We start from the raw sequence: 24,770 nt of genomic DNA on the forward strand, positions 1-24,770 counted from the left end.
AAAACCTTCTAGTAAAGCAGAGAAAAAAGGGGGGAGTGATGTTGTAAAAGCAGTGCAGAAGTGACAGCCCTAAGCACATTGGCTTTACTTGGGAGAGATACAATTGTGTATGACTTGACAAAATAGACGTTTTCAATTGCAACCTTAACTGCTATTATTTAGATATTTCAGGATTTGTGAAAAAATCCACAGCCTTTATGCTTCATTGTGAGAAGGTAAACGATAATTATTTTATTTCCAATTCAATAGTAGAGCAACATTTCCACGCTTAATTTTGGACGTTTGGTTCCATTTAGTGTAACAATTGCAGAAAGTGTTTTGCCTTGAAAACGTTGGTCCATTATTTTTCTAATAAAGCTGTTACGACTTCAGCAAAACATGTAGAATAAAATAAACATACAGACTTCCATACAGAAAGAAGTCGGAGCAAAACCAGTAAATTCAAAATCTCTCAACCTTGAAAAGTTAAAGTTGTGCTTTTGTTACATTTTTATATTAATATATCAATGATTTAAAATTGAAATCTTCTAGTTAAAAGTTAAATATATGTTTGAATGAATACATTAAAACACTGAATGAGTGATATAGGGACTACCAATGACATTATTTGGACAAGCTCCTTTTTTTCAGATGACTATATCTTAATATGCGTTCAAGTCTCGCCCAACAATGACAGCTGTTCATCTGATAGTAACTTCTTTCCAAGTTTTCTCCCCTCCCACCCCGGGGCCCCGGTCTCTATCTTGCTTTGTTGTTTTAAAATATGCATGTCTCTCCGGAATGCCAGTCACGGGTCCAAACTTTGTGTGTCCCAACCTCCCACATGATGAAATGATCCTTTTAAAGCGGGCTCAATATGTCTCAATCTGCACTCCTCTTCCCTCTCTAAAGCTTCTGGGTTCGGGACACAGCCCAGAAATATATTAATTAAAGCGCACAGACTTTTTAGCACTGGGGAAGAAGTGGCTGGATCAAGTCAAGCTCTGTCAACGATGGATGGATGAAGATTCACGGCAGGAAAAAGGGGAAAAAGTAAGGCTTTTTGACGCTCTCTCTCTCCTTCTCCTCCTCTCCTCTCTCCCTTTCCTCTTTGTGTGTGTGCGCGTCTCTTTTGCACAGTGTTCTTGTGTGTTCCTCGAACTGAAACGGATAAAGCCAGGGGGAGTGAATGAGAAAGAGAGGGAGATGTGTGAGCGAAAGGGGAGGAGGGGTATATACGTAAAAAGTGAAAAGAGGATGGACGTGTGTCTATGTTTGTGTGTGTGTTGTATCCATATATATGTAGGCTATGTGTGTGCGCTTGTCATCACCAAGAAATTAATCAGCACGTAGCATTAAACTCCAAAGTGTAAGTTTTTTCACTGGTGTAAAATTTATGTCGGGTATATAGATCCATATTTACATGAAATGGAGGCGCGCGCGCGCGCGCGTGTGTGTGCAACTCCATAAATGCTGTGTGGAATACATCACACTACCTACCAGGAAAAAAGAGACCCGGATGGTCGGAAAGGAAATGCTTGGTTTTAAAGGCGGAAAGCGTGAATCGGATGTAACAGAGCGTTTGCGGCTTAAAGGGAACTACTAATTCATTCTGTCAAGTTTGAGAGGATGTATGTTTCTCCAAAGTGATGCCAGCATAAAAGACAAAGCCACTTAATAATAACTAATGTCTGCGCGTAGGCTATAATAATTAGCAGTTAGGTTAATGAAATTTAGGGAAGTTGGAGTTGAAGCCAGTTAACCTGTTGCTCATGATCCAAACATAACAGCAGTCTCAATACTGTGATAACATCCCATGAGCCCTGCAGCATTTCATCCCATAATAATCCACCCTCTCCAAAAAAAATGTAAACAGACCAACACTGGGAGTCATTGCGAGATCTGCACAAACAAACTGCATTTAATTACTGTGCTCTTTTATTAAATTCAAATACGTTTTAATAGACACCCCAACAGTCTGATTATGTCAACATATGGGAGGCCATGCAGCAAGGCCCGGTCTTACATACCTGATAACGCCTGGGCTTTTCAGCAATATTTACGGCTTCTCTTTCTAATACACTCCAGATGGTGTTTGACTGTGCCACCACAGTCAGCGAGCTCCTCAATTTTTACTCAGCAGCTTTTTGTTGCAATTACATCAATGCTGAGAAAGAATTTATTGGAGACCCATTTTCGCTGCAATATATGTAAAAATAGAAAATTTAAAAAAGGGGGGGAATATAGAAAAAACTATTTTTTTGGACACTACTATGCTTTATTTGTAAGATTTTTCTTAAACTGCTTTGAAGTTGACTTTTAAGTTAAAAAAAATATTTAAAACAACAACAAAAAACTATCTCATTAAAGTATAGGGCTCACATAGTCCTCACTTCATGGTTTGATGGATTAATATGTTATGAAGACAAAACACACAGGCCGCATTCATGCCTGACCAATCTGTTGTAGCTTGTGCGTTTTTTTCAGCCAGTCACTCAGGCAGAATAATGCTTGTAAAGATATAATCCACTGAGCCTATACCCTCTGTAGTCCTTCGCTATATTATCCACTGACAATAGATTGGTAAGCTTTTTAGCAGGTATCCAGCCTCTCCACTAAACACATGTGAAAGTCATTTTAGACTAATAGCCTAATTCCGTTTATGTTTTATTACTATATTAGGTTTACTGTGACATGATAAAAGCCTGTGTGTATGCGATAGAGTAATTCTAGTTGTGCATTTGTGCAGATACTAACATGAATAGTTTGCATGAACTGAAGAGTGATCTATCTATCCATCTATCTATCTATCTATCAATCTATCAATCTATCTATCTATCTATCTAGTCACTGTTGTGTTATGGGTTGTTTTACTGTCTGAGTTGCAGCTCATATTGTTGCTATCTGTGTTTACCTGGATAGGCTGCTGTACGTCTATTATGATTGACTGTAACGAGGCATTGCAGGGTATTTTTCATCTGGGCCACGGTGAACCGCTCCTTACAGTGGTAAGGTTTCCCATTGACTCTCTTAAGTCTCATGGTTGGTGTGCTCTCTCTCTCTCTCTCTCTCTCTCTCTCTCTCTCTCTCTCTCTCTCTCTCAGCCACCTCAGAGGACATGCGGAGTCTTGATAAATACATGTCTTTTTTCCATCTTACTCAGCACCATCCATCAAATTTGTATGTCCATGTTACACTGCTGCTTAGGGAGGCTGGGGTACCAGTAGCGGTGTTGAAACACACTCTAAATCGCCAACAAGGGATGTAGTATTTCTCTCTCTACACTCTAAATAATTACTTTATCATTCGCGCTGGTCATGTTAAGGTGGTGAATTGTCTTAAGTCAGTCAATGCCAGGGTTATGCTGTGTGGAGATTCAGAAGTGGTCTTTTGCTGTGCTCTGTCGGTTAATCACCTCTTCACGCACTATAACCACTGTGTTTTGATCCCAGTAATACGTTGGATAGAGCATTTCTCTGGCTTGCCTACGGCTTGGACCACTCTACAGAAGACCAGTCGCCCTGTGGTTGCAAGCTCTTTGTGGCCCCACATACCGCCGCTGTGATTATAGAAGTGCCTCCTCTCCCTTGTTAAAGGAGCAAAGCTCTAATCTAGCCTGTGTCGGCTCCAAAGCCAGCGTGCTATAGTGAAAATGTGCGTGTATGAGCGCGCGCGCGTGTGTGGGGAAGAGTGAGTGGGGGTCGGCCGGAGCGAGAGAAGAGGGTAAGGGAAGGCTGGGAGAGAGGGAGAGCAAAAAGGAGGGGGGTTTAACGGAGTGGCCCTTTCCTTCTTTTGAGTGACACGACCCCTCTCCTCTCTTCAAAGGCCATGCAGAAATAAACGCATCTCATTTGAATGGCGATTTTTCTTGGTGGTATTTCACAGCCAATATTTCTGGAATAGAAATGTGTATTCAATATTCAATTCGAGGATGGTTCTGGTGGCGTGGTATTCAATATCCCCAACTCTCCGCATGCAGCATTCTGCAGCCAGTGTGGTATTTTGTCCATGACTACACCAACACCACCACTCCCTCCACTCCTGCACCCCCACCCCGTCCAAATTCATTTGCATCCGCTGATGATATCAGTAAAGAATTGCTGGCACCGTATGAGGCAGGGTGGGGGAAGAAGGCTTATTTGGACAAAACTGGACCGCAGAGTGGACACGGCCCTAAAGGTCAGTCGCCCATTCATGTCAAGGTGGCAGGGGGTGTGTGTGTTGGTGGGGGGTTCGGCATGGGATTGCCAAAGAGGCTTATTTGAAAGCGGGCGTAGGCCTATATTTGAGGCAAGGGAATGAAAAGGAGTGGACCACAAAGCTCGTCATACTTCAAATACGCCCCGTCACATCTTCACTCTTTCCCTTCCATGCAGGCGGCGGGCATATAAGGAAGGTGGGGTCTCGGTACCATGGCCTGGCCTGCAGAACATGCAGTAGAAAATAAAACACGTGGACGCCAAGGTGGATCATAGAGGTTTAGGTGTACAAAATAATGGCTTTCCAAGGTTCTCCTTTAGTGGTTCCCTCTGATTTGTGGAAATAAAATACTGGATTAATTCAAATGAGGAGGCCAGTGTGGTTGTCAGAAAGTTCCTTTAATGCTGCTGATGTGGAGCATTTCATGTAACCACGCAGGGTTCTTTACAGCACCATTATGCTGAAGAGATCCTTTCTGAAAGGATTCTTTATAGCACCAAAATAGGGCTTTGCCTTGGAGCAAGCCTATCATTTTCTGATTACTAGGCTATATACCACAATTTTGGTAATAGTGCAGAATGTCAAGGATTTACTTCTAAGGCAAAACATAAAGAAAAAAGAAAAAACTGAAAAAGTATGAAAATAATGGTTTGATTGCTGTATATTGCAACTGTGACACTGAAAAGTAAGAAAGGCAGGCAGTAATATTTGAAATATTTGTTGCATCTTTTTTTACATTAGGATGATCTCATTTTATATAAATCTCAGGAGTTTTATATGTAATAAATCACCAATGACCAGATGCTGATTACATTCAGTATAGTCTCCTCAAAACAGAATAGTAGATCATGTAAACAATATCATACAATGACAGAACATGTAATAAAACTGCAAATGCATTTTCCCATTAATTAATAAATCAATTAATGCACTCTCCTGCCGTGCATATACCCCAATTTACTTCGAGGGCACAGCCGTTCCATCGTGCGCGTCCACACGCACACACACGCGCACACACACACACACACACACACACACACACACACACACACACATATTTATCACTTCATCATTATGTATATGTAATAAAATTAGGTGGTACATTGCAGTGGAAGGAGTCACAATTCACAATTTCATTATAATTATTTCTAAAACTATATTAGTGGCCTATTTATAAGTGTGCCCATGCAGTCGAAACTTTATTTTCAGTATGGAGGCTGTGGGGGATTATATTTACGCCTTAATCGAGCGAAAATTGTCACAAATTGCTAGTTGTCAAGGGGCGATTGACAAGATACCGAATATGAGAAATTTTGCCCTGACACCACATATCAATGCAAAAACTGACTAATCACTCCCATGCTGTCCTTTAGTAGTATTACAGTTCAATACCATGTTTATGGAATTGTTAATTTAGATTTATTTAACTTCCAAAAACCTAACCCCCCCCCCCCCAAAAAAGAAAAATATATATTATATGAATTTGTCAATTAGGCTTGATGTACTAATTAAATTATCTGGGATTGTACAAGCTTTTCATTTCACACAACCTACTGAACATACTGCAAGATCTCTGAACCTGTTCGGTTGTAATGTGGACTAAGATGAACAATGACAAGAAGAATACGCTGAATGAATGAAGCACAGTGAAGCTATATGGCTCTGCATTGATTGCTGCACTAACAGTGATTGTACCCCAATACTCGTAATGCGGCTTTTACCTCAGCTATCGTTATTACTCCTCATTATTACTGCTTATACTGTGTGTGGCTATAACTGCTATTGCTGTTATTGTTCCATCATTGCCAGAAATGATGTTGCGGGGAAGAAGACTTAGTTATGTCCTTGTATATGAAATAATGGCTGCGGTGAGGACGAGTAGGGGGGGTTACTGCGAGTGGGTATGGATGGAGAGATGTGGAGGCACAGTATTGACCATTTTACACACGTGATTCCACAAATTTTTTCTTTGTTTTATTTGGTCAAAACTCTCCTCTTAGTGCCCGTCAGTAGCAGCAGAGCACCAGACACTACATAAACCGTATATATAAAAAATGAGTACAATCAACTATGTACTCGACAGAAGATGTATTGTTTGTTTGTGGCAGCCTACACGTACACATCCCCAGCAAAACGCTGTGATGGAGCTTGAAAGTGATAGTATCGATTGGTTTTGTCAAGAGAGGGAGTCACCTGCTGCCCTCCCCTTCCCTCACCCACTTTGACATTAAAAGTTCCCCCATTTTCATCTTGACCACTGATCAGCTGGTTTTCCATCTTGACCCCTCGGATGCTCATTATTGCAATTTGATCCGGTGGGAAAATAAAAAGCAGCAGACGTTACACTAACAGTCATTAATCGATTTGGGCTGGATCGTGTATTAATCTTGGACAAATGGAAAGCTTGCACAGCAGGCACGGCTGGGCTGGGATCGCGCCCCAACGTGCATGATACACAAAGTTTGTAGTGTTTGAGAGTGCTAAACCGCGGCGCTTTGTTGTGGCGTCCCTCTGTGCCCCTGTATGCTGTGTGCGTAAAGACAGCCTCTCTGTCTCAGACCTTCCATGCTATTATTGTTTCTACCTTTGTTTGCTAGATGGCGCTCTGCGTTGTGGGACCCTCTGACACAAGAACCGCCTCACACCCTCTCTCTCTCTCTCTCTCTCTCCTCAGCTCGGCTCGGCTCTCAGCCCTCAGTCCACCGCGCAGCATAGAGCAGCTTTTCCAGGAATTTCAGCAGCTGCAAACGACTCGAATGAAACCCCACCGCGGCGAATAGTGGGGGAGATTTATAATTGCATTAGCCTATGTCGACTGACATTTTTGTTTGTTTTGTTAAGCTGTGGTATCACATCGATTACAACCAGCGATCAGCAATGCATTTAATTTTAATGTAGTAACACGGACTATCGCCCAATATTTGATCTTTGGATAATTAATAGTTTGTTTAAGCAATGTAACGTTGCAGAACATATACACTTATTCAAATATAAATTGCGTTGAAAGGAATAAAATGACTTTAATTTTCCATTTTCAAATAGAAAACGTCTTATTAATTCAGGAAAAGATAGGCACACTTAAACTGACGATGCAACAGAGAATTAAGTTCGACTATAAAATGTATACAGCAGAAATATATAGCAACATTTTGGTTTGACAGAAAATCTTTTGAATAAACTGACACACAATATCTCGGTGAAAGGTTGCTTTAGGTGCACTAGTGCAAAATAAAACGTATTATTCGCGTTAAAACTGTTTAAAAAATAACGAAACTAAACCTTCATATAATTTTGCAATTTTTATGATTTCTTTTAGCAATTCAACAATCATCTGTCCGACTTTATAATCTGTTTTAGATTGGTTGCAACCAAAGAAGAAAAAGGTCCATTGTATTGTTTGCTGAGTGGTCCACTCTGCTCTAAGATATACTGCTGCAGTTACACTTTCACTAAATAGCGGCTTGTCGGTGTCTGACGTTGATGAATGTGTTGGAGACTTGGAGAGCCTTTTACAGCTGTCTTAAAAAGCGCCGTTGCCCCAGACCAGCCACGAGCAGATCAGGTGCAGGGGCCTTAATACGGCAGTCAGTGACAAAGAAACACGCACTTTACATGCATTTGGAAATAGCCACTTCTGCAATAAAAAGTAAACTCTGAAAACCTTTTATTTTCAAATCGAGTTTACTCACCTTTTCGGTGGACTCAAATATTTATGATGTAAACTGAAACAATGTCAGTGTGATGTAAACAATTTGAAGATGTGGTCATCTGAGGAAACAAACGGTTACATCTTTTAACCAAGATTAAGTTGTTTTTAGTTTTCTGTTGTGTTGATGAGCAACTGAAAATCATGTATCACATGAAATATTTTCATTTGCCAGTGGATCACTGGACAGATTCAGAAAATGGATTTCCTCTCATGTGGCTGAAGATAAACACACTACAAGTGCAGCCCATGTGGGCTGCGAATTAGAGGTTTTGGCTTTTTTCCCCTCACTGTGGCTTCATCCATTCCTCATGTGAATACATGTAAAATACAAATGTAAACTCCAGTATTAATATAAAGATCCAATTAAAATGTTATAGGGGGATTAAACTTGATTATGGTTCGACTATGGCAGCTCATTTCGACAAATAGTCCAGGCTATTTAAAGTTGATAACAAGATAATGATACATTGTAAATGCCATTAGCTGAAGTGCTCAGGAACTTTAATGCCTGTTACAACGGATGGATGAGGAGAGGGAAGCTTCAGGAAATCACACACACACACACACACACACACACACACACACACAAACAAACTTACAGACACAAAAGTTTTGGCATTTGAACCTTGAAGTTTACAGAACAATCTATCCGACCGCAGGCAAGATTTGATTGTTGAATGCGTTGTATTATCCATTTGTTCTTGACAACCCCTCCAACACACACACTCACACACGCAGTCACACTTCCTCCCCCGTTGGATCCTGGGTGGTGTGCCACAGCAGGTTCGCGGGTACTGTATACGGGGCTTGTCCACCTGCAGCTGCCAGAAGACCCAGTCAGGCTTCACCTCACCCACCCCCCACCCCCCACTCTCCCAAATCCAACTCTTCTCTTACTGCTACTTACACGAGTTGGCCTACACTTGGCTAACACGTTATTAGCAGGCGGGGGAGAGAGGGAAGCAGCATTTCAATTATTTTTGGAACAATAGGCATGGGCCCGTCATACATTTTGAGTGCTTGAGTAAGGCTCTCTTGGTATTTGTTTTCCTCGACTTAACAAGCCATCATCTCTCACACATGCATATAGATTTGGAATTGCACAGAGATCCCGCAGGCAAAGGGCGGGTTGTGGGTTCAATTAAGGTGGAATAATGCATGGGGACAAAGCGTATGATGACCTCGATTGAAATTGATCAGAAAACGCATTCACCAAAAACACACAGCAGCCTCTTTGTTTTGTCTCAATGTTGCCTCTTTGTATCTGCGCTGAGGCCTATCTGCCTCTCTGAAATCGCAAGCTACTTTGATTTTGGAAATTCCAATGCCTGAATATAGGCTAAAGCTAAGAATTTAATACCACCCAACCTATGTCTAGACTAATTCACTCATTTTTTGACATGTCTTTCTTTCTTTCCTTAATCGAATTTGCCACATTTAAGCTGGTGAGTGGATTTTGAAGCATAAGCAGCCATTTGGGCTCTATCCCTGGAATGACAGAGAATACGAAGGTTTGTCATAATTTCTTAAGTAGAAAACAAGATATTTCACCGCCACAGTGGGATTTTAACGAATTAAAATATCTCACTGCTTGCCTGTGATAAAACGGTATAGGATTGAGGCGCTGGCTTGTTAAGTAACTTGCTGTCAGTATAGTTAGCAGTGCTCTGATATGGACGGTGGCTGCAGAGCCTCATCTCTTGGGGTTTTAATTAACAAGCTGTCTCAAAGCTGTAGAGCTCCATCAAACAGCCGCTCTCTCTCTCTCTCTCTCTCTCTCTCTCTGTCTCTCTCTCTTCCTCTCTCACCGCCAGTAAAACCTTCTCCCGTCAGTGCCTTGGGCTCTCTCTCAAACTTTAGACATTCTGGTTACCAAATCAACTTGTTACCACAGTATGTGCACCAGCCGATAGGGTGTAACTACTCTGAGGAGATTTGCAAAATATAAATTGCTTGTTTACTCTTTTTTGCTTGGCATCTCTTTACATGCATTGATGCGCACGTTTATTCACCAGACGTCCACACAGTGTACATATTCTGTTGGGTTTGACTTCAAGTCTGACTGGTGCATGAAGAACTGTTGCTTCCTCTGCAGCTCATGTGATTGTAAAGTCTGGTGCCGTGGATGAAATCTTTCAGTCTGCTTCACAAATGTTCGATTATGCACGTTTAACCTGCAAAACATGTTCTGAATGCTCTTTAAACTTACTTTACAAACTCAAATATCAAATAGGCTATATTGATTAGAAAAGGGAAGTGGTGGATTGTTACTCAGGGAAATGTTGTAGGCTCCTTTTTACTCCACTACATTTATTTGATGGATTAAGTTACTAGTTACCCAACAGATTAAGATTTTACATACACAACACAATATGTTTATAAAATCCAACAATAAGCCTATATTAAATTGTAAAAATGAGCTCCACCTCAACCACCCACAACAGTAAACTGTTACTTACACATACATGCACTAGCAATAAAGATGCAATATTATAATAATAAAAACACTAAGTGGAACATTTCTTTTCTGAATTATTAGCACTTACTTTTGCTACTTTGTGTAGCCTACATTTAGCTAACAATAGCCTACTTATGTAGGCTACTTTCAGTTAAATGCCATTTTCAATGCAGGACTTTCAGGAGTATTTTTATTTTTTTGCAGTGTAGTTGCTTTTACTTAAGAAAGGATATGACTAATCCCACCACTACTTGGAGTTAACTAGGTAGCATTGAAGGAAGTCATACACGGACGGATGGGTCCTTTAAGGATAAAAAAAAACATCAATAAAGTCTTTGTGTAAATGTAACTAAGTATTGTTTACATAGGCGGTTGGCGCAACAGCCAATGTAAACCGCCAACCTCCTCTTGATTTACCACACTATTACAGAGCGTAAGCACTGGCTTCAGAAAAGATTTGTCTTTGGTGAAAGAAGCAAAAGCCACCCACCCCCACCCCTCTCCTCTCTCTCTTCCCTCTCAGCCTACAGTAAACTTGGTGCTGGGCGCCCAGACGGGGGTAATTTGATAGCAAGGCAAGGTCAAGACAGTGCGCTGTCCATGGTGCTGCGGCGGGGCAGGCTGGATGTTATCATCAAATTAGACAGGACAAGTTTCAAATCGATGCCACCCCCGGATGTCTGGAGACCGCCAGCAGTCGGAGTTAAAGTCCTAACAAGTCCCCCCTGACAGGTCAACACCTCAACACAAACACACACCTCTGATGCAGCAGCCTACAGGTCAGCAGCGCTGTGTTGGCAAGATAAGCACCAAACCCATTGAAGGCTCTAAGTGAAATATAGCTTTGGGTCCACTATTATTCTGCGGGCCCTGCATGAGACTCGGGCAGCTGAGGTTGGATGTCCTGCTTATATAAAGATTTTTTTTCCTGCACTTGAAGTTCTTGTGCTTGCCGATTTATTTGACAGTCTTTATTTATCTGTGTGTGAGTAATTTCAAGCTCCCCTCATCCGCAACAGACAGACACACAGATATCTTGGTTTCTAATAAAATCTCTGAACATACAGTTCGAAAGTTTAGGTAAGAGACTACCTTTTTGGATACTTAATTGAAGTGTTATTATAATATACATATATAAGTATATACTATACATATTTATGTAAAATATAGCTGTGGACAAAAAGGTCGCACGGTCAGCCCAGACATAAACAATGTGCTTTTCATCTTCACATGACCAAAGGATATGTTTTTTAATCCATAAATAAAAAATAAAAAAACGTTTTATTTGTAATTTTCAGATCCATCACAATGTCGTTATGAATTTATTTTCTTTTGCACTCCTCTTGAAATGAGCTGCATTTAATTTGCGACAGATTCTGCAGAATATAGAAAATATTGTAGTTTTAATTGGATACTTTATTTTTATTGTAATCAGACTGAAATAGCTGTTTCTAAATAATATACCAATTCCCCTTTTTAGCTGCAAGAGGTAGGTTATGCTTTCGCTAGATTAAACTTGTTTTAAAATTGATGTCAATGTGAACTATTTAATACATAATATATCTTTATTTTTATTCGTAATAATATATCTACATTTTCTAATACTCATCGCATATCACTGAAAACTAAATAATGAAACCTAAGAATACTTATCTCGATATTGTTTGAATAGTAAAAATAAAAAGTTGCACGTATCTATATATGCATCATTTGTGTCATACAAAAGAATAAATGACATTAGTTGCCAAAGTAACAACCCATTTGGGAAAGATCAGAAGTGAATGAATTGAGGCGAGTTCTCAGAGAAAAGGGAAGAGGGCACTGATTAGAGATGCTGCCAATCTGTCACCGCCTGACAGCTTTTGCTGCGGGGATAAACAGCAATAAAGTAGAGTTGGCCGCTGTGGCATTAACTTCACACACACACACACACACACACACACACACACACACACACACACAGCTCGCCACCGGAGGAGCAGGTAAATTCACTCAACTCCTCACAGGGCCCCGCTCGCCTATCATCGCCTCTGTCTTCCTCCCTGCATGTCAAACCACCCCTTCCTCCCGTCTTTCCTCCGTCAAACTCTCCTCTTTTCATCCTCCCTGCTGACTCAGGTAGCTAACACAATGAGGACCTCAGCGACAAAAAAGAAAGCTATTCAACCGGATGGAGAGATTGTGGACTGGAGAGAGGCACACACACACACACACACACACACACACACACACACACACACACACACACACAGCGAAACGTTATATTTGAATGGCTGATAAAGAAATGGAATGGATGGGAACAAAGTCTAAGCCGTCGGGATGGGAAGGAGGGGTGAGGCATCATAGAGCAGGCTCCAAGGTGACTGCAGGCTCTTTAATAACAAGTATATTAAGTTGCTTAACCACGGAGATTCAAAATGAACCCAACTTCACTTAAAGGGCCGTGCAAACCATGAAGTGCACATCAAAACATATACCTGCCAATCCCACCACCTATATTCCTCCAAGCCCCCCAACCCCCAGCCTCTCTCGATCCGAGCTGTCTGTCATGGTGTGGCCCGGCTAATTTGAGTTCATTGGATGGCAATAACTTCATTTAGACCTTCATCTCTTTTTGGGGTGGATGTAATGAGGATGCAGGGTGCTGACAGTGAAAGGACGCTCCCTCAGTAATAATAACTTGGATCTTATTCTTACCCCACGTACTGCCTCGGAGGGCTGCGTCCACATGATGAAACTCATCTATAATGTCTGATTTAATATTGCGTTGCACTCTTTTTTTCTTTCAGAGAATTTAAACCCAAAAGACGGCAGGCTTTAGTTCAGGAGTTACACTGTAAAAATAGTTGCTTTAACACAGCTTTCTGTCTATATTAAAGTCTTTTTGAAATGTTTGATGTTTTTCTGAGTACGTAAAATCTATCTATCTATCTATTACAGTCGAGAGAATTTCACTTTCAAACTTTTAAAATAATTATTAGGATAATATTTGTCTTGTTTAACACAATTTCTAAATATATAAATAAACAATATTTACTGAGCAGGTGAAAATTAAACAGGGAATATTGACTCAATCGACACTCAGTTATGATAACTTTTTTTCACGTTTTTAAGAATACATATTTTAAGAGAATATGTGGCTGATGATTCGTTCAAAGGCAACTTTTTTGCAGTGTAAGTCAAGGCCTTTTCTATAACTGCCAACTAATCGATATCTCACCAACTCCAATATTGATTTACGGAGGGTTGTACTTTAAGGATTTCTGGAAATACCTCATTATTTCGTTGCTTTAAGTGCAAGAAATATTGTTTCATATAGAGTCGACCTCCTTCGATTTATTATGTTCGCTAAAAAACAAGATTATGCACTTAATTTTTTCTCATTGATGACAATACCCCTCTGGAGTTGATGTTAGTAATAAAAATGCTTTATAAGGAGAATTGATCTCACTTTGTTTCTGCATAGTGGACTATGAGCCACTTTCCCATGAAAATTCCTTCTCTTTTCCAGACAAACTCTCAGTAAACTTTGAGAAGACTATGAATAAAATTCCATTAAGACTGTATATATACACACACACCTATATATATATATATATATATACATATATATAGATATAGATAGATAGATAGATATTATTTTCCTTTAAGATCATCTTATGTAGTTTGAACAACAACCACTTCCCTTTTCGATATTTTTATTGTATAACTAATTGTTGTTTTATAATTATATCCGTCTGAATGTTTTACAAAAGCGTCCTTTATGATAACTTATTATCCAAGAAGTTGAAATAATTAAATATATTCTATTTGTTTTTTTCGTTTTAATGAAATTAAGTTCGCAGGTTACCATTTAATATGTAGAATACACATTAGTTTTATACAGTAGCCTACATTTAGATTTTAAAACAGATAATTTATTTTCTAATGTAGCTTTATAATATTATATAATTTACAGAAAATATTTTAGCGCTGTTTATTAGGTCGGTATCCTTATAAAAATAAGCAGAAATAACAACATTACATATACTCAGAAAAAACTTAGAGTCACTGAACGACACCGTTTCTATTTAAATCAATGGGGAAAAATCTAAAAGGCCTTGCAGTCAACTAACTGGGAAATAATAAGTAAATAAAAATATTAAATATAGTAAATTAACTAGGGGGTAATTTGCAACTGAGTCTGAGATTTGTGAGAGGTACATTCACACTCCCTTCAAATTTTTCTGTGTATATTATGAAGCAATACTGGGAGACTTTGTAGTAAGCATAATAATGAAAGTTTTATTTCTTCTGACTAAATGTACATATCTTAAAATAAGACACGGGAACAGACACACACACACACGAGTGTGTAAATTTGACAAATTACAGAGTGCTAAATAACACACGTTACTGGTCTTAAGTTTTAGATATCCAGTCGCATTTTATAGCCTGAGAAAGGCCCCGATCACAGGCCTACCTAGAGCCCCTTCATCTTGACTGCCATTCATCAAGACAAAATGACCAATTTTCCCCAGCAAGTCGTCGGTGGCCTGTTAAACTAGGCCAATGAGCTGTGTTATACTTCCTTTCCTCCCTCCTTCATCACGGCTTGCCTAACATTGCTTCCCTGAAATCATCGGAGTATAGCCCCAAATCTTAAAAGTCAAAGCCCATTCTTCAAATGTATTGCATTTCAGAGGGTGTTTTTTTACTGCAGGAGTCTTTAGGCCAGCAGAGTATCAGAGGAGGTGTAATTGAGGGGGCGGTGAGGGGATAGAGTAGCGGTCCGCCTGAAAGCTGCTATTAAAGCCAAATGGACTGAACACCGTAAAACGGCTCTGCCAACAGCTGTCTCACAATCGGAGTATTATATGCCAGGATCCTCAAGCACGCACCACACACACATTAGGACACGCTGCTGATGTAGTGGCTACTTAGAAGTATTAGACAGCAAAGCCGAGAAAATAAAATACCAACGAATATCCACTTGAATATCCCGCTAATATTCGCATTATATTCCTATAGGGACATCAGCCTAGTTGTGTTTCTTGGTGATTTTGGTCTCTAAAGGCATTTTCACCTCTCTCCAAGCCTTGCTTTTCTTATAATAACCTGGGGAATTGCAATTTTTGCAGGGATAGCCGATTTGCCTTGCATATTTCCACACATCATGGTTATGGTAGTCCCTTTTCATAAGAACTCCGAGACAGGTGTGAGCAATGGCAGAAGAATAGCGGGTCATCGTATATGTGGATGTGTGTGTGTGTGTGTGTGTGTGTGTGTGTGTGTGTGCGCGCGCGCGCGCGTGTAGAGGACGCGCAAGATACCATTAGAGTAATTTTGCACAAGTTTACTTGAAACCTTTGAATGACAGGAACTCCATAATTGTGTTTTCCTGCAGCTGTGCATAATATAAATATATTTGGTGTGTGATACCTCGCACAGCAAATGATTCGCATCAAACAGATAGAAATTAAAGTATATATTTGCATATTTCTAAGGGGGCTCCTACAACTCTTAAGAGGCCCAGCACCCCACTTTGGGGACCCACTTGGTGCAACACCTGTGCCCAGACCCGCATCTTTCAGCGGAGCTTCACCTTCCACGCCCCGCAGAATAAAGCCCAGTCACCCTCTTCCCTAAATGTGATGTCTGTGGCCCCAAGTGTTGTCTCAGTCTGCGAGTCCTTATTAGAATATGGAGAGAGGCGATTGAAGAGGAGTTGTTTCCACTGGATTAAATGGTTTCTCTGCAAGTCAATGAATATGTAATGATGTATAACGAAACCGGCCAGTGAGTTCTGTGCTCTGGTATACAGGCCCAATATTAAAGACCTCTTCTGCTGAGGAAAAACACAGTATAGAGCTTGGCGGAGAAAAGAGGAGCAGAATAGGGGAAGGGAAGAAGGGATACAATCTTGAATGCGCCTCCAAGCTTAAGCCAGACATTCTCCCTCAGTCAATAGATGAAAAAGTATTTGCTCACGTACTGAGAGAGAGAGAGAGAGAGAGAGGTTGGTTGGTTGGGTCTTTTTTGAGGCAAGGGTGGGGGGTGCATTTACATTTTTTAAACTGCTTTGGAAATATTGTTTCTGATAAGCAGTCATGCCAATAAAGTAATTGAATTGAATTGCTAGAGAAGGGGCGAGAGGCATAGAAAGAGGGTTTCTCCACCATGATTGTTAAAGACATTTTTCCCTTAGTATACCCGATAAAACATTGATTGTTGCAGTTATTTGACCCGTAAAATTTGGAGGTTAGTTTTCTCTTCTGAGCTGAGCATATAATTATGCAAATAGTGATCTGACAGTGATCCGCTGGAGGAGTGCTGAAGGAGAGAGAGAGTGAGTGTGTGAGTGTGAGAGGAGGGGGCTGTCAGAGGGGTGACATTCCAACTTTGCCTAACGCCTGGTTCCTTTGGAGAGAGTTCATCTTCCGCAGGGACGCCGTGCATATCAGAGTGGGCCGGAGCAAGCAAGCGTGACAACAACTCTCTTAAAGTAAAAATTGAAATATCAGGCTGTGGCAGCACAGGGGTTCCCCAACTTTTTCATGTCAAGGACCCCACACAACCCACCCACTCCACCTAACATTACAGCACAGACCCCCCATTTGGCAGGATTTCACCCTAAAGCTCCGCAGCTGATGCTATTTTCTATTTAAGATATGATTCAATGTAGAACTGTCTGTGAGTTGACGACAATAGCCGGGAGAGTGAAAGCTATAATCAAATCAGTCATACATATTATACATTCACATGCTGTGCTAACTTCTAGCGAGTAAAAAGACAAATGAATCAGACTATTTCTCCTTTGGTTTGGGGTCCCGGGGACTTCAGGGAACCAGCACCCTTTTATACAAGAAGCCTCCCTGTCTTCAGAAGTTAGGAGACAGTTACACGGACAAAGTGATGCATGTGTGATCAATCTGAATACACAGGACCCTCAGAGAATCACTTGGGGATAAATGGGATATAGCCTAGTTTCGATTTAGACAAGATCGTAGATGCCTAAATTTAGCTGAAACAAAACAAAACAAAAAACTTTTGACGCAAATTTTTTCTCAACATTGGAACGGGGATGTAAATTACATATATTCCACCAAAATTACTTTACACGACTTTTGATGTTGCCATATAATCTGTAAAGTAGACTTAGCAGATAGTGAACAAGTCTCGAGGCATAAAATAACTCCTGCCGAATATATCATTTATTTCTCTGTGTATTAGTTGTCTGCCTTTGATGATCACTGACTGGAGGTCATAATTTATGGAACCACTACATCAATGCTTCGGACAGAAGGCAGGTTATTTAATTAAACTCAGGAAAAAAAGTCTCGCTTGTGGAAGAAAAGAGATTTCCTTCCTCAATATCACAGAATTAAGTTAGACAGTCTTGTCCTGAGGAAGTTCTGAAGCCATTTTTAAGACAGAAAGTTTAGTCCAATTCACGTGTGTGTGTGATTGAATGCCTCTCTTTAATCAGCGGCCTAACACGGTGTGAGGGGGACTCGCCTGGTTCCACTTGTTGTTCAGGGGTTAATGGAAAAGATTTCTAAAGATTTATTGAGGGGGCGTTTAATGACCTGATCGGTTTCACCGTGTGAAAACAAATGATGCTGTAAAACCTTGCTGAGTTGGAGGGGGGTGGGGGGCTCCCTTTGCCAAAATTAATGACCAAAAAGAGGGGAATTACTGTTTATAGTTTGTTTTCCTTTTGACACACTTCTTACTGACGTTATAATCACTTTAAAGATATTGCTCTGTTTCAGAGTAGCCTGGCAGGACTTGTTATAAAACGGCAAGCCTAAAGACTTTTATCTACCGCTTAACTTTAAAAAGCAAGAATTCGTGGTTTTGGGCTGTTTAAAAACATGACAAAATACACTTAACACTGGCCGATTGTGTGGCAGCAAATGAATGTTAGCTGGCCATCCTTCTCGGTTAGATTTCATAGATATCATGCGAGATGATGACTCAGGTCATTTTTCACGTGGTGCTCGACTTTCTGGTCCCGCTGCACTCACTTTACACTTTCGGGCACATCTCCCCGTCTCTCTTTGCAATCGTACCTGACTTTCTCGAACTGCTGATCTATTTTTCCACACATTCCTATTCTGCACCGGCATCCGTAAAATACTTCAGATGATTAGCGAGAAAAACACGAGGAAATAAATTGCAAAGTGAAAAACTGAATGCCATAAAAATCAATAATGCAATAGGAAAATATGTACAGATGCAAAAGTTCATTTTATTTGTTTCGACTAGTTTAATAGGTTAATTACAAAAATTTAAATCAATCATGTAAAAGTAGAGTAATTACTGTGTGCAGACACTTTAAAATCATTTTAAAGAGAACCGTTTGAAACCAAAATGGATGAAGAGAGAAAAATATGTGACCTGGCAGGACACTTGCGGTTACATAAAATCCAAAGGCTTATACAGGGATAAAACTGAATAGGCATGTTCCTTAAACCAATAGGACATATAAACCATCTGCAGAAAATAATGTCTTCAAGAGCAATTGGCAAAATTAGTCCCCTTTTATTTGCAGACTGTGCTTTGGATTTAGGCTGCTGTTACATCTTTACTTCCATTCAAATATGGCTTGCTGGATATTATTAAAAAAACAGTGAACAGAGTCTTGTTTATTCCTAAGGCAACAATATACAAATTATGGAGTGAAAAATGAACTGATTGTAGCTGAAAAGCAGAAAGATGAGCAATGGTATCTTGAAACGAAACTCATCATATCAAATAATAAGCCAACTTCTTTGCTGAAACCTGGAGAGATCTGAATCAAATTAAAAGGAAATTAGGCCTGCAACCACCAGCCACAGTTGTCTCATTACAGCGGAAAGATAATCCACAAAAGCCTTAAACCATACACACAGTGGGAAGGAGAGGCATGATTTCACAGTGTAAAAGTTAAACAATGGTAACTATTTGAAGAAAAAAAGAAGAAAAGTACATATTTGAGAATGTGTCTAAGGTATCATAAGATTAAGTATCAGGTTTGAGTTTTTACTAATGTCATGACACATTAGAAATGTATTCCATTAAGCCTTGAGTGGTTTATAAAACACACCAGCCTTGCGGAAAAAATGTTATCATGTTTGTGTCACATAGTCAGATTATGTGCAGCTGAGCAGGGAGCTGACTTTGTCACTTCTAAGTACACAAGAAGAGTACTTTGGTAGAAAGAATAGATATGTTACATTTCTCCAACATCTAAGGAAATATCATTCAGGCTTAGAATAATATTGAAATCTTGGATTTCCTGACGTGTAAGGCGATATATTGAGGCTTTATGAGTGTTGTGAGCTGACTTCTGGCTCCTGTTAAAATGAGATATCCTCAATCCCATTTTGATGCCAGACTTTAAGTAATTTTAAACATGCTCAGTGTCCTGAATTTTCCATATTCAGCACAGGTTGTGTTTGTTTTATTTGTTTCATCACATTCAATCATTCAGAGACATCAATTTCTAGGATATCAAATTGAAAAAAAGATATATATATATATATTTATAATAAACACAGAGAGATGGACTTTTCACAGTTTTGCAAATCAAACCTGGTGATATTCTAAAGTAAACACTTACAGCTCTGAGAAGTATTGGCTTAATATTAAAAATCAAATAGTGTGAATGTGTGTATGAGACATTGCATTCAAATTTAGCTCAAAGTTGAGAAAAAAAGATAATTCTTTTTATAAGCACTGGAATCCCAGAAATAAATGGCACGGGTTAGAACCACATTTTACACAAAGCTGAATGAGAAAAGTCAGGTTCAAAAGCTGACTGCATGTGCGGAGGAGTTAGAGAATGAAGAAGTCATAAAAACAACACCCTTTGTTAAAACAAAACAAATGGTCACCAGTTAAGAATGTGTGTTCACTCTTTTTAAAAACATTTGTGGTGGGAAAAAGAAGATGGGCACTGATCAGGTTGAAATGATATCGCACCACAGCAGAACATACCATACAGCTTGAGCTAATTTTGGGGGGAGGAGGCCCAGGCTTTAGGACCGGGGGGAAGAGGGAGAGACTGAGCAGTTCAGACTGGAGGGCAGGCAGGGCATTAGCTCAGTTCAGGCTGATGTCAGGACAATTAGAGGTGCACCACAGCGCATTGTGCACAGCGCCTGTCAGCCTTAATCTCTACTGCCGTGGCCCATACCCGTAGCCAGGCCACAGCCCACGGGAAGCGCTAACACTCAGGCCCATATTGCTTTGACAGTTGCGCTCATCTAGAAGTAATGCAAAACGTTATTATGATGTATACATGGTGACCTTGTACTCTTGTCTCTTACAACAAGGCTATGTGTGTGCAGAGCCAGGGAGGGCTGGAAGGGAGAAATGACACTCAGAGAGAATAGTCAGTAAAGAAAGATGGAGGGAGGTTACAGAGGGATAAAAAAGGAAGAATAGCACAGAGGATGTGGAACCTTCGCCTTCCTTTCTGTATTAATCCTTTGTCACCTGACTCTCTCTCCTCTTGTTCCAAGTCATTTTTGTTGGTCTTCTACAAATCTTGGTGTTTGTTCTTGAGGGAGCTACTGCGTGTGGTGACTGTGTTGGAGGTCTCCTCCGCCTCCTCATCCTCTTTCACCTCCAGGACCTCACTGAAGAACCTGAAGATTGAGTTGAAACTCATCCAGGAGGTCAGCTCATGCCTCTCTGTGCCTGCACGTAAAAGATACACACACATAAACATAAGCATGAGCAGGGTTCACAAAAAAATTGCTTTTTGTAAAGCTGCAAAGACAGAAAGTGTATGGTGGATATTCTGACATTATTAAAAACGTACCTCTGAATCCTATACACCTACTGTGGCAACATCAAAGGTTAAAATAAACACCATTAGATAATATGTTTAATCTTGTAAGGCTCACCACTCCCACAATGCATTGCATTGCTCCATCCAAGCCTAAAGCTTTATACATGAGAGCCATGACAGCCTATGACCTATTAGTCCAATGGGACAGCCTTAATATGTTATCCAAGCGGATACCTGATAATCAACACCACTGCATGTCCCTTTCCATCTCAGGCCTTCCAACAAAACCAGAGTTATGCACAATGGGCGCACTAAGCGAAACCAGTGGAGCGGTAGTCATTCAATCTGGAGGGCTGATTGAGGATAGGCAAGACAGAAGCTGGAGAGAGGTAACTAGCAAGCATATCAAGTGGTCTGGTGGTGGTGGGGGGGGCAGCAGTGCTGGGTTTCCCCCTGACTTCTTCCAGGTGAGCCAGTTCCCAAGTTAGGGTCACACTGGAGCTTGAAATCTGGTACATGCGCCTCGGGTTCCTGTCCGCCTCAGGGGTTGGGGTATCACTGGTCAGCTTTTTAGTTGGATAGCTTGCAAATTCGATGGCAGTTTCTATGTTTCTCCTACGCCAGCTAGTCTTACTATAGAACACCTCGGCTCTGCATCAGAGCATCGATGATGAGGACAGATCGTGTCTGCAGCTGTTGTTCCGACTTGTCTCTAGTCCTGCTCACTAACCATTCAGGGACAGGGAGCTAACAGATAATGGCTTTTTTCTGCCGCCGCTGGCTAGCAGCTCAGCTGCTTAGCAACACAACTGTAACTGGACTTGAGAAGCCATATTGAGGTGCCCTCTTGTTTTCCAGAGGGAGAGTAGGTTTGTCGTAAGATGATCTTAAGAGTTTCATCCCTTGATAGATGGATTTAAGAAATTTTTACATGTGTTTACGGACAGAGGGATGAGTGAACACAAGCCTTGAAGTAATGAGTTTTCTTTTTTCAATCCTTATTTGCACACATAAGACTATTTTTTATTGGGAACTGCATTTGTTTTTAAGATAAGAAAATTTAAATGGGTCCCTACAATTTTCTTGGGAGGATTAAAAAAAAAGGATGAGCTTAGTATCTGAAATCAGCTAGGGTTGTATGAAAACAACTAGTCCAAGCAGAAAGGGTTGAAAACCATGACCCCTTTGGATGAGTCAAATCGGTAGTACATTAAAAATACCTCTGCTCCTCTCTTCAGTACCTTTCTCCTTCCTCCCTTCTCCTCTGTGTACATGCCACTGGCTATTAAAAAAAACTAGACTAGAAAGCTGCAGGGATCAAATTAGGAAGCACCTTAAAGGCTCTCTCACCATAGACAGGCCTCTGATGACCACTGCATTGACCCCATGTTTATTAGATTGACCCTTGCCTGGATGCATTAATGGAGATGATGTGTGTGCACGTGCGTGTTTTTGTTTTGTGCGTATGATTGTTAGATCGGGGGTAAGGATGAGGTCTTCAGCTGGGAGTAGATTTGGTGGTGTGTTTTGTTTGTGTGTGTGTGTACGATGTAAGGGGGTTCTCGATCACTCTGAGATAAGGGACTGCGCTGCACGCTATATAGCAAGCAGACTGCAGTTAGTGCCTTGGGTCAAATTTACTGGCCTAGCAATCATGGGAGTCAATAACCCAGCACCCTCGGTGACTCTGCTACCTGTGTAGGACTCAACATAACATCCATCCCTGGAAAACAAAGACACAGCCCTCTAATCTATCATTTATATCCAATTTGAGGCACTGTGATCTTTTTCCACCTCCTCCTCCTCCATCTTCCCCATCTCATCGGTCTCTCCCTCACTAGTGTTTTTACTTCTGTTTTGTCCTTTTTTTCCTCCTGCAGAAGCGATCAATGTCTGCAGCGCTCTCTCATTCACCCTGAACTGGCGGTGAACTCCTGCGGAACGCCGCCAGCCTCTCCACCCTATCCCATCGCAGTCCGGGGTCAACGGGGGGGCGTCTCTGTGCCAATATGCAGATGAGCCTGTGCCCCTCCAATGACTCTGGTGTGAAGCTCCACCCCTCTATATGGTGGAGAGCCCCCCACTCCACCCACCTACCCCACCTGACGACACTCACAGAGACATAAACCCACTCCCACACTGGCTTAAATAGGCATTTAACAGCTTACGTCCGCTCTTCCTTTAATAGCCAAAGTGTGTCGAACCTAATGGATGTTGTCAAAGCTGAGATGTGACCACTGATTTAGAGGACGAAGCCCAATGACCAGGCTTCACTAGCCCTTAAAGACTGGGAGAGATAGAAAGAGACAGAGAGAGAGGGAATTACCTCAGCAAAGACACAAATCAAAATAATATCTTTAAAAGAGTGGGGATCGATGAGGTGTCATCTGAATGTATCTTGTGTGTAAAGTGAACCCATAAACAGCCAATGAGAACTACTTTATCCTCAATTTTAGTCCCTTAGTGAAAAAGTACTTCATCTGATAAGCAGATTTTTTATGAGCAATTGATTTCATGTATTGTTAAAACAAGATATCACAGGCACTTCCATTTTATTAGTTTAATTACAACTTGTGTCATGTATTTAATTGATCAAACTTTGAAAATAAAGTACCCTGTGTATTTGTGTGTGTACTTTCATGCATTCACTGTGAACCAATTAAGTTGCCTGTGCTAATTTTAACAAGATCATTGTAATTGCATTAATTTAATAAAGTTTATTGTAAATGCAATAATGTCCTCATTTATTGTAAACGCAATAATGATGTTACTGTGAGCTCCATAACATTGGGCATTGTCATGGGAAATACAGAAAAAAATCTGTTTATAATTAGCATTAGGCAATGGCAAGCTTAACGGAGATTATTTCTGCAAGTGGAATGATGATGGCTGTAACCTTGAGGTGAGGCAACACAAACACACAGACTGAGCTTCATGATGATGTTTCACTGTAACGCCGGAAATAGCAGGTATAGAAACAAGGTCTGTGGCGAAAGCTCCCCTTCGAAGCTCTTTGCTCAGGTCATGGCAGAGTTTCAGTCCTCCGCCTAACCCGTGCCCTGTGTTTGAACGTTCTGTGTGTGTTGTCTAAGCCTGGTGAGGCTGCCTCATTATGTGACAGGCACAGGAGAGTATTTGATCCTGGATATTTAGCCTCCTCCATTCTGTCACAGCCACTGGAGCCCTCTCAAGGTAATTGACTGACTGTTTGATCTCCTTCTGACTCTACACTGGTACAAGACGCTCACACACATACAAACACATTCGTCACTTGCAAGCATCTACTTATGGATGGCACGCACTCACACATACTTTCACTCACACATGTAGCGCATACCCACTGTACCCTCCCCCGAAACACCAAACAATCCAACACGCACCCACACACACACACAGTTGTTATCATTTGTGTGTAGTGAAGTAACGGAACAGGGGAGGAGAGTTTTGAGCTGTTAAAAGGAAACAAGGAAACTCCTCCATAGCTATGGGCCATGCTTTCTTCCCTCCGCACCAAACGCTGCATGCTGTTACAAATGGTAATCGGCTCTGATTGTCACAAATTTCAAAACAAACGCTAGGTGACTGAAAAGCCAAAGTGACGCCCCGAGTGATACTCCGACAGAAAGCCCGAATCAAAGCATGCCGACTATAATTAGGTTCCA

The 24,770-nt window shown here is 40.8% G+C and overlaps 1 protein-coding gene and 1 long non-coding RNA gene across 4 annotated transcripts in view; one reads left to right on the forward strand and one right to left on the reverse strand.

Moving 5' to 3' along the window:
* The first annotated feature begins 853 nt into the window (after nt 1-853).
* LOC123960051 lies at nt 854-23,840 on the forward strand. Its single transcript, XR_006822425.1, has 2 exons — nt 854-1,032; nt 22,989-23,840. It is a non-coding gene; the product is annotated as an uncharacterized LOC123960051 (long non-coding RNA).
* fam172a (family with sequence similarity 172 member A) overlaps nt 18,560-24,770 on the reverse strand; it is a 157,615-nt gene continuing 151,404 nt past the window's right edge. For 2 of the 3 annotated variants that reach the window (XM_046034535.1, XM_046034536.1), the window contains exon 11: nt 18,560-21,014. In XM_046034535.1, coding sequence (XP_045890491.1) covers nt 20,854-21,014 — 161 coding nt within the window. In that variant the 3' untranslated portion in view covers nt 18,560-20,853. The remainder of the gene's footprint in view (nt 21,015-24,770) is intronic. The other variant, XM_046034538.1, reaches the window with a different exon arrangement.

The sequence above is a fragment of the Micropterus dolomieu genome, linkage group LG21 (assembly GCF_021292245.1).
Source record: "Micropterus dolomieu isolate WLL.071019.BEF.003 ecotype Adirondacks linkage group LG21, ASM2129224v1, whole genome shotgun sequence".
In the NCBI taxonomy this organism is placed as follows: domain Eukaryota; kingdom Metazoa; phylum Chordata; class Actinopteri; order Centrarchiformes; family Centrarchidae; genus Micropterus; species Micropterus dolomieu.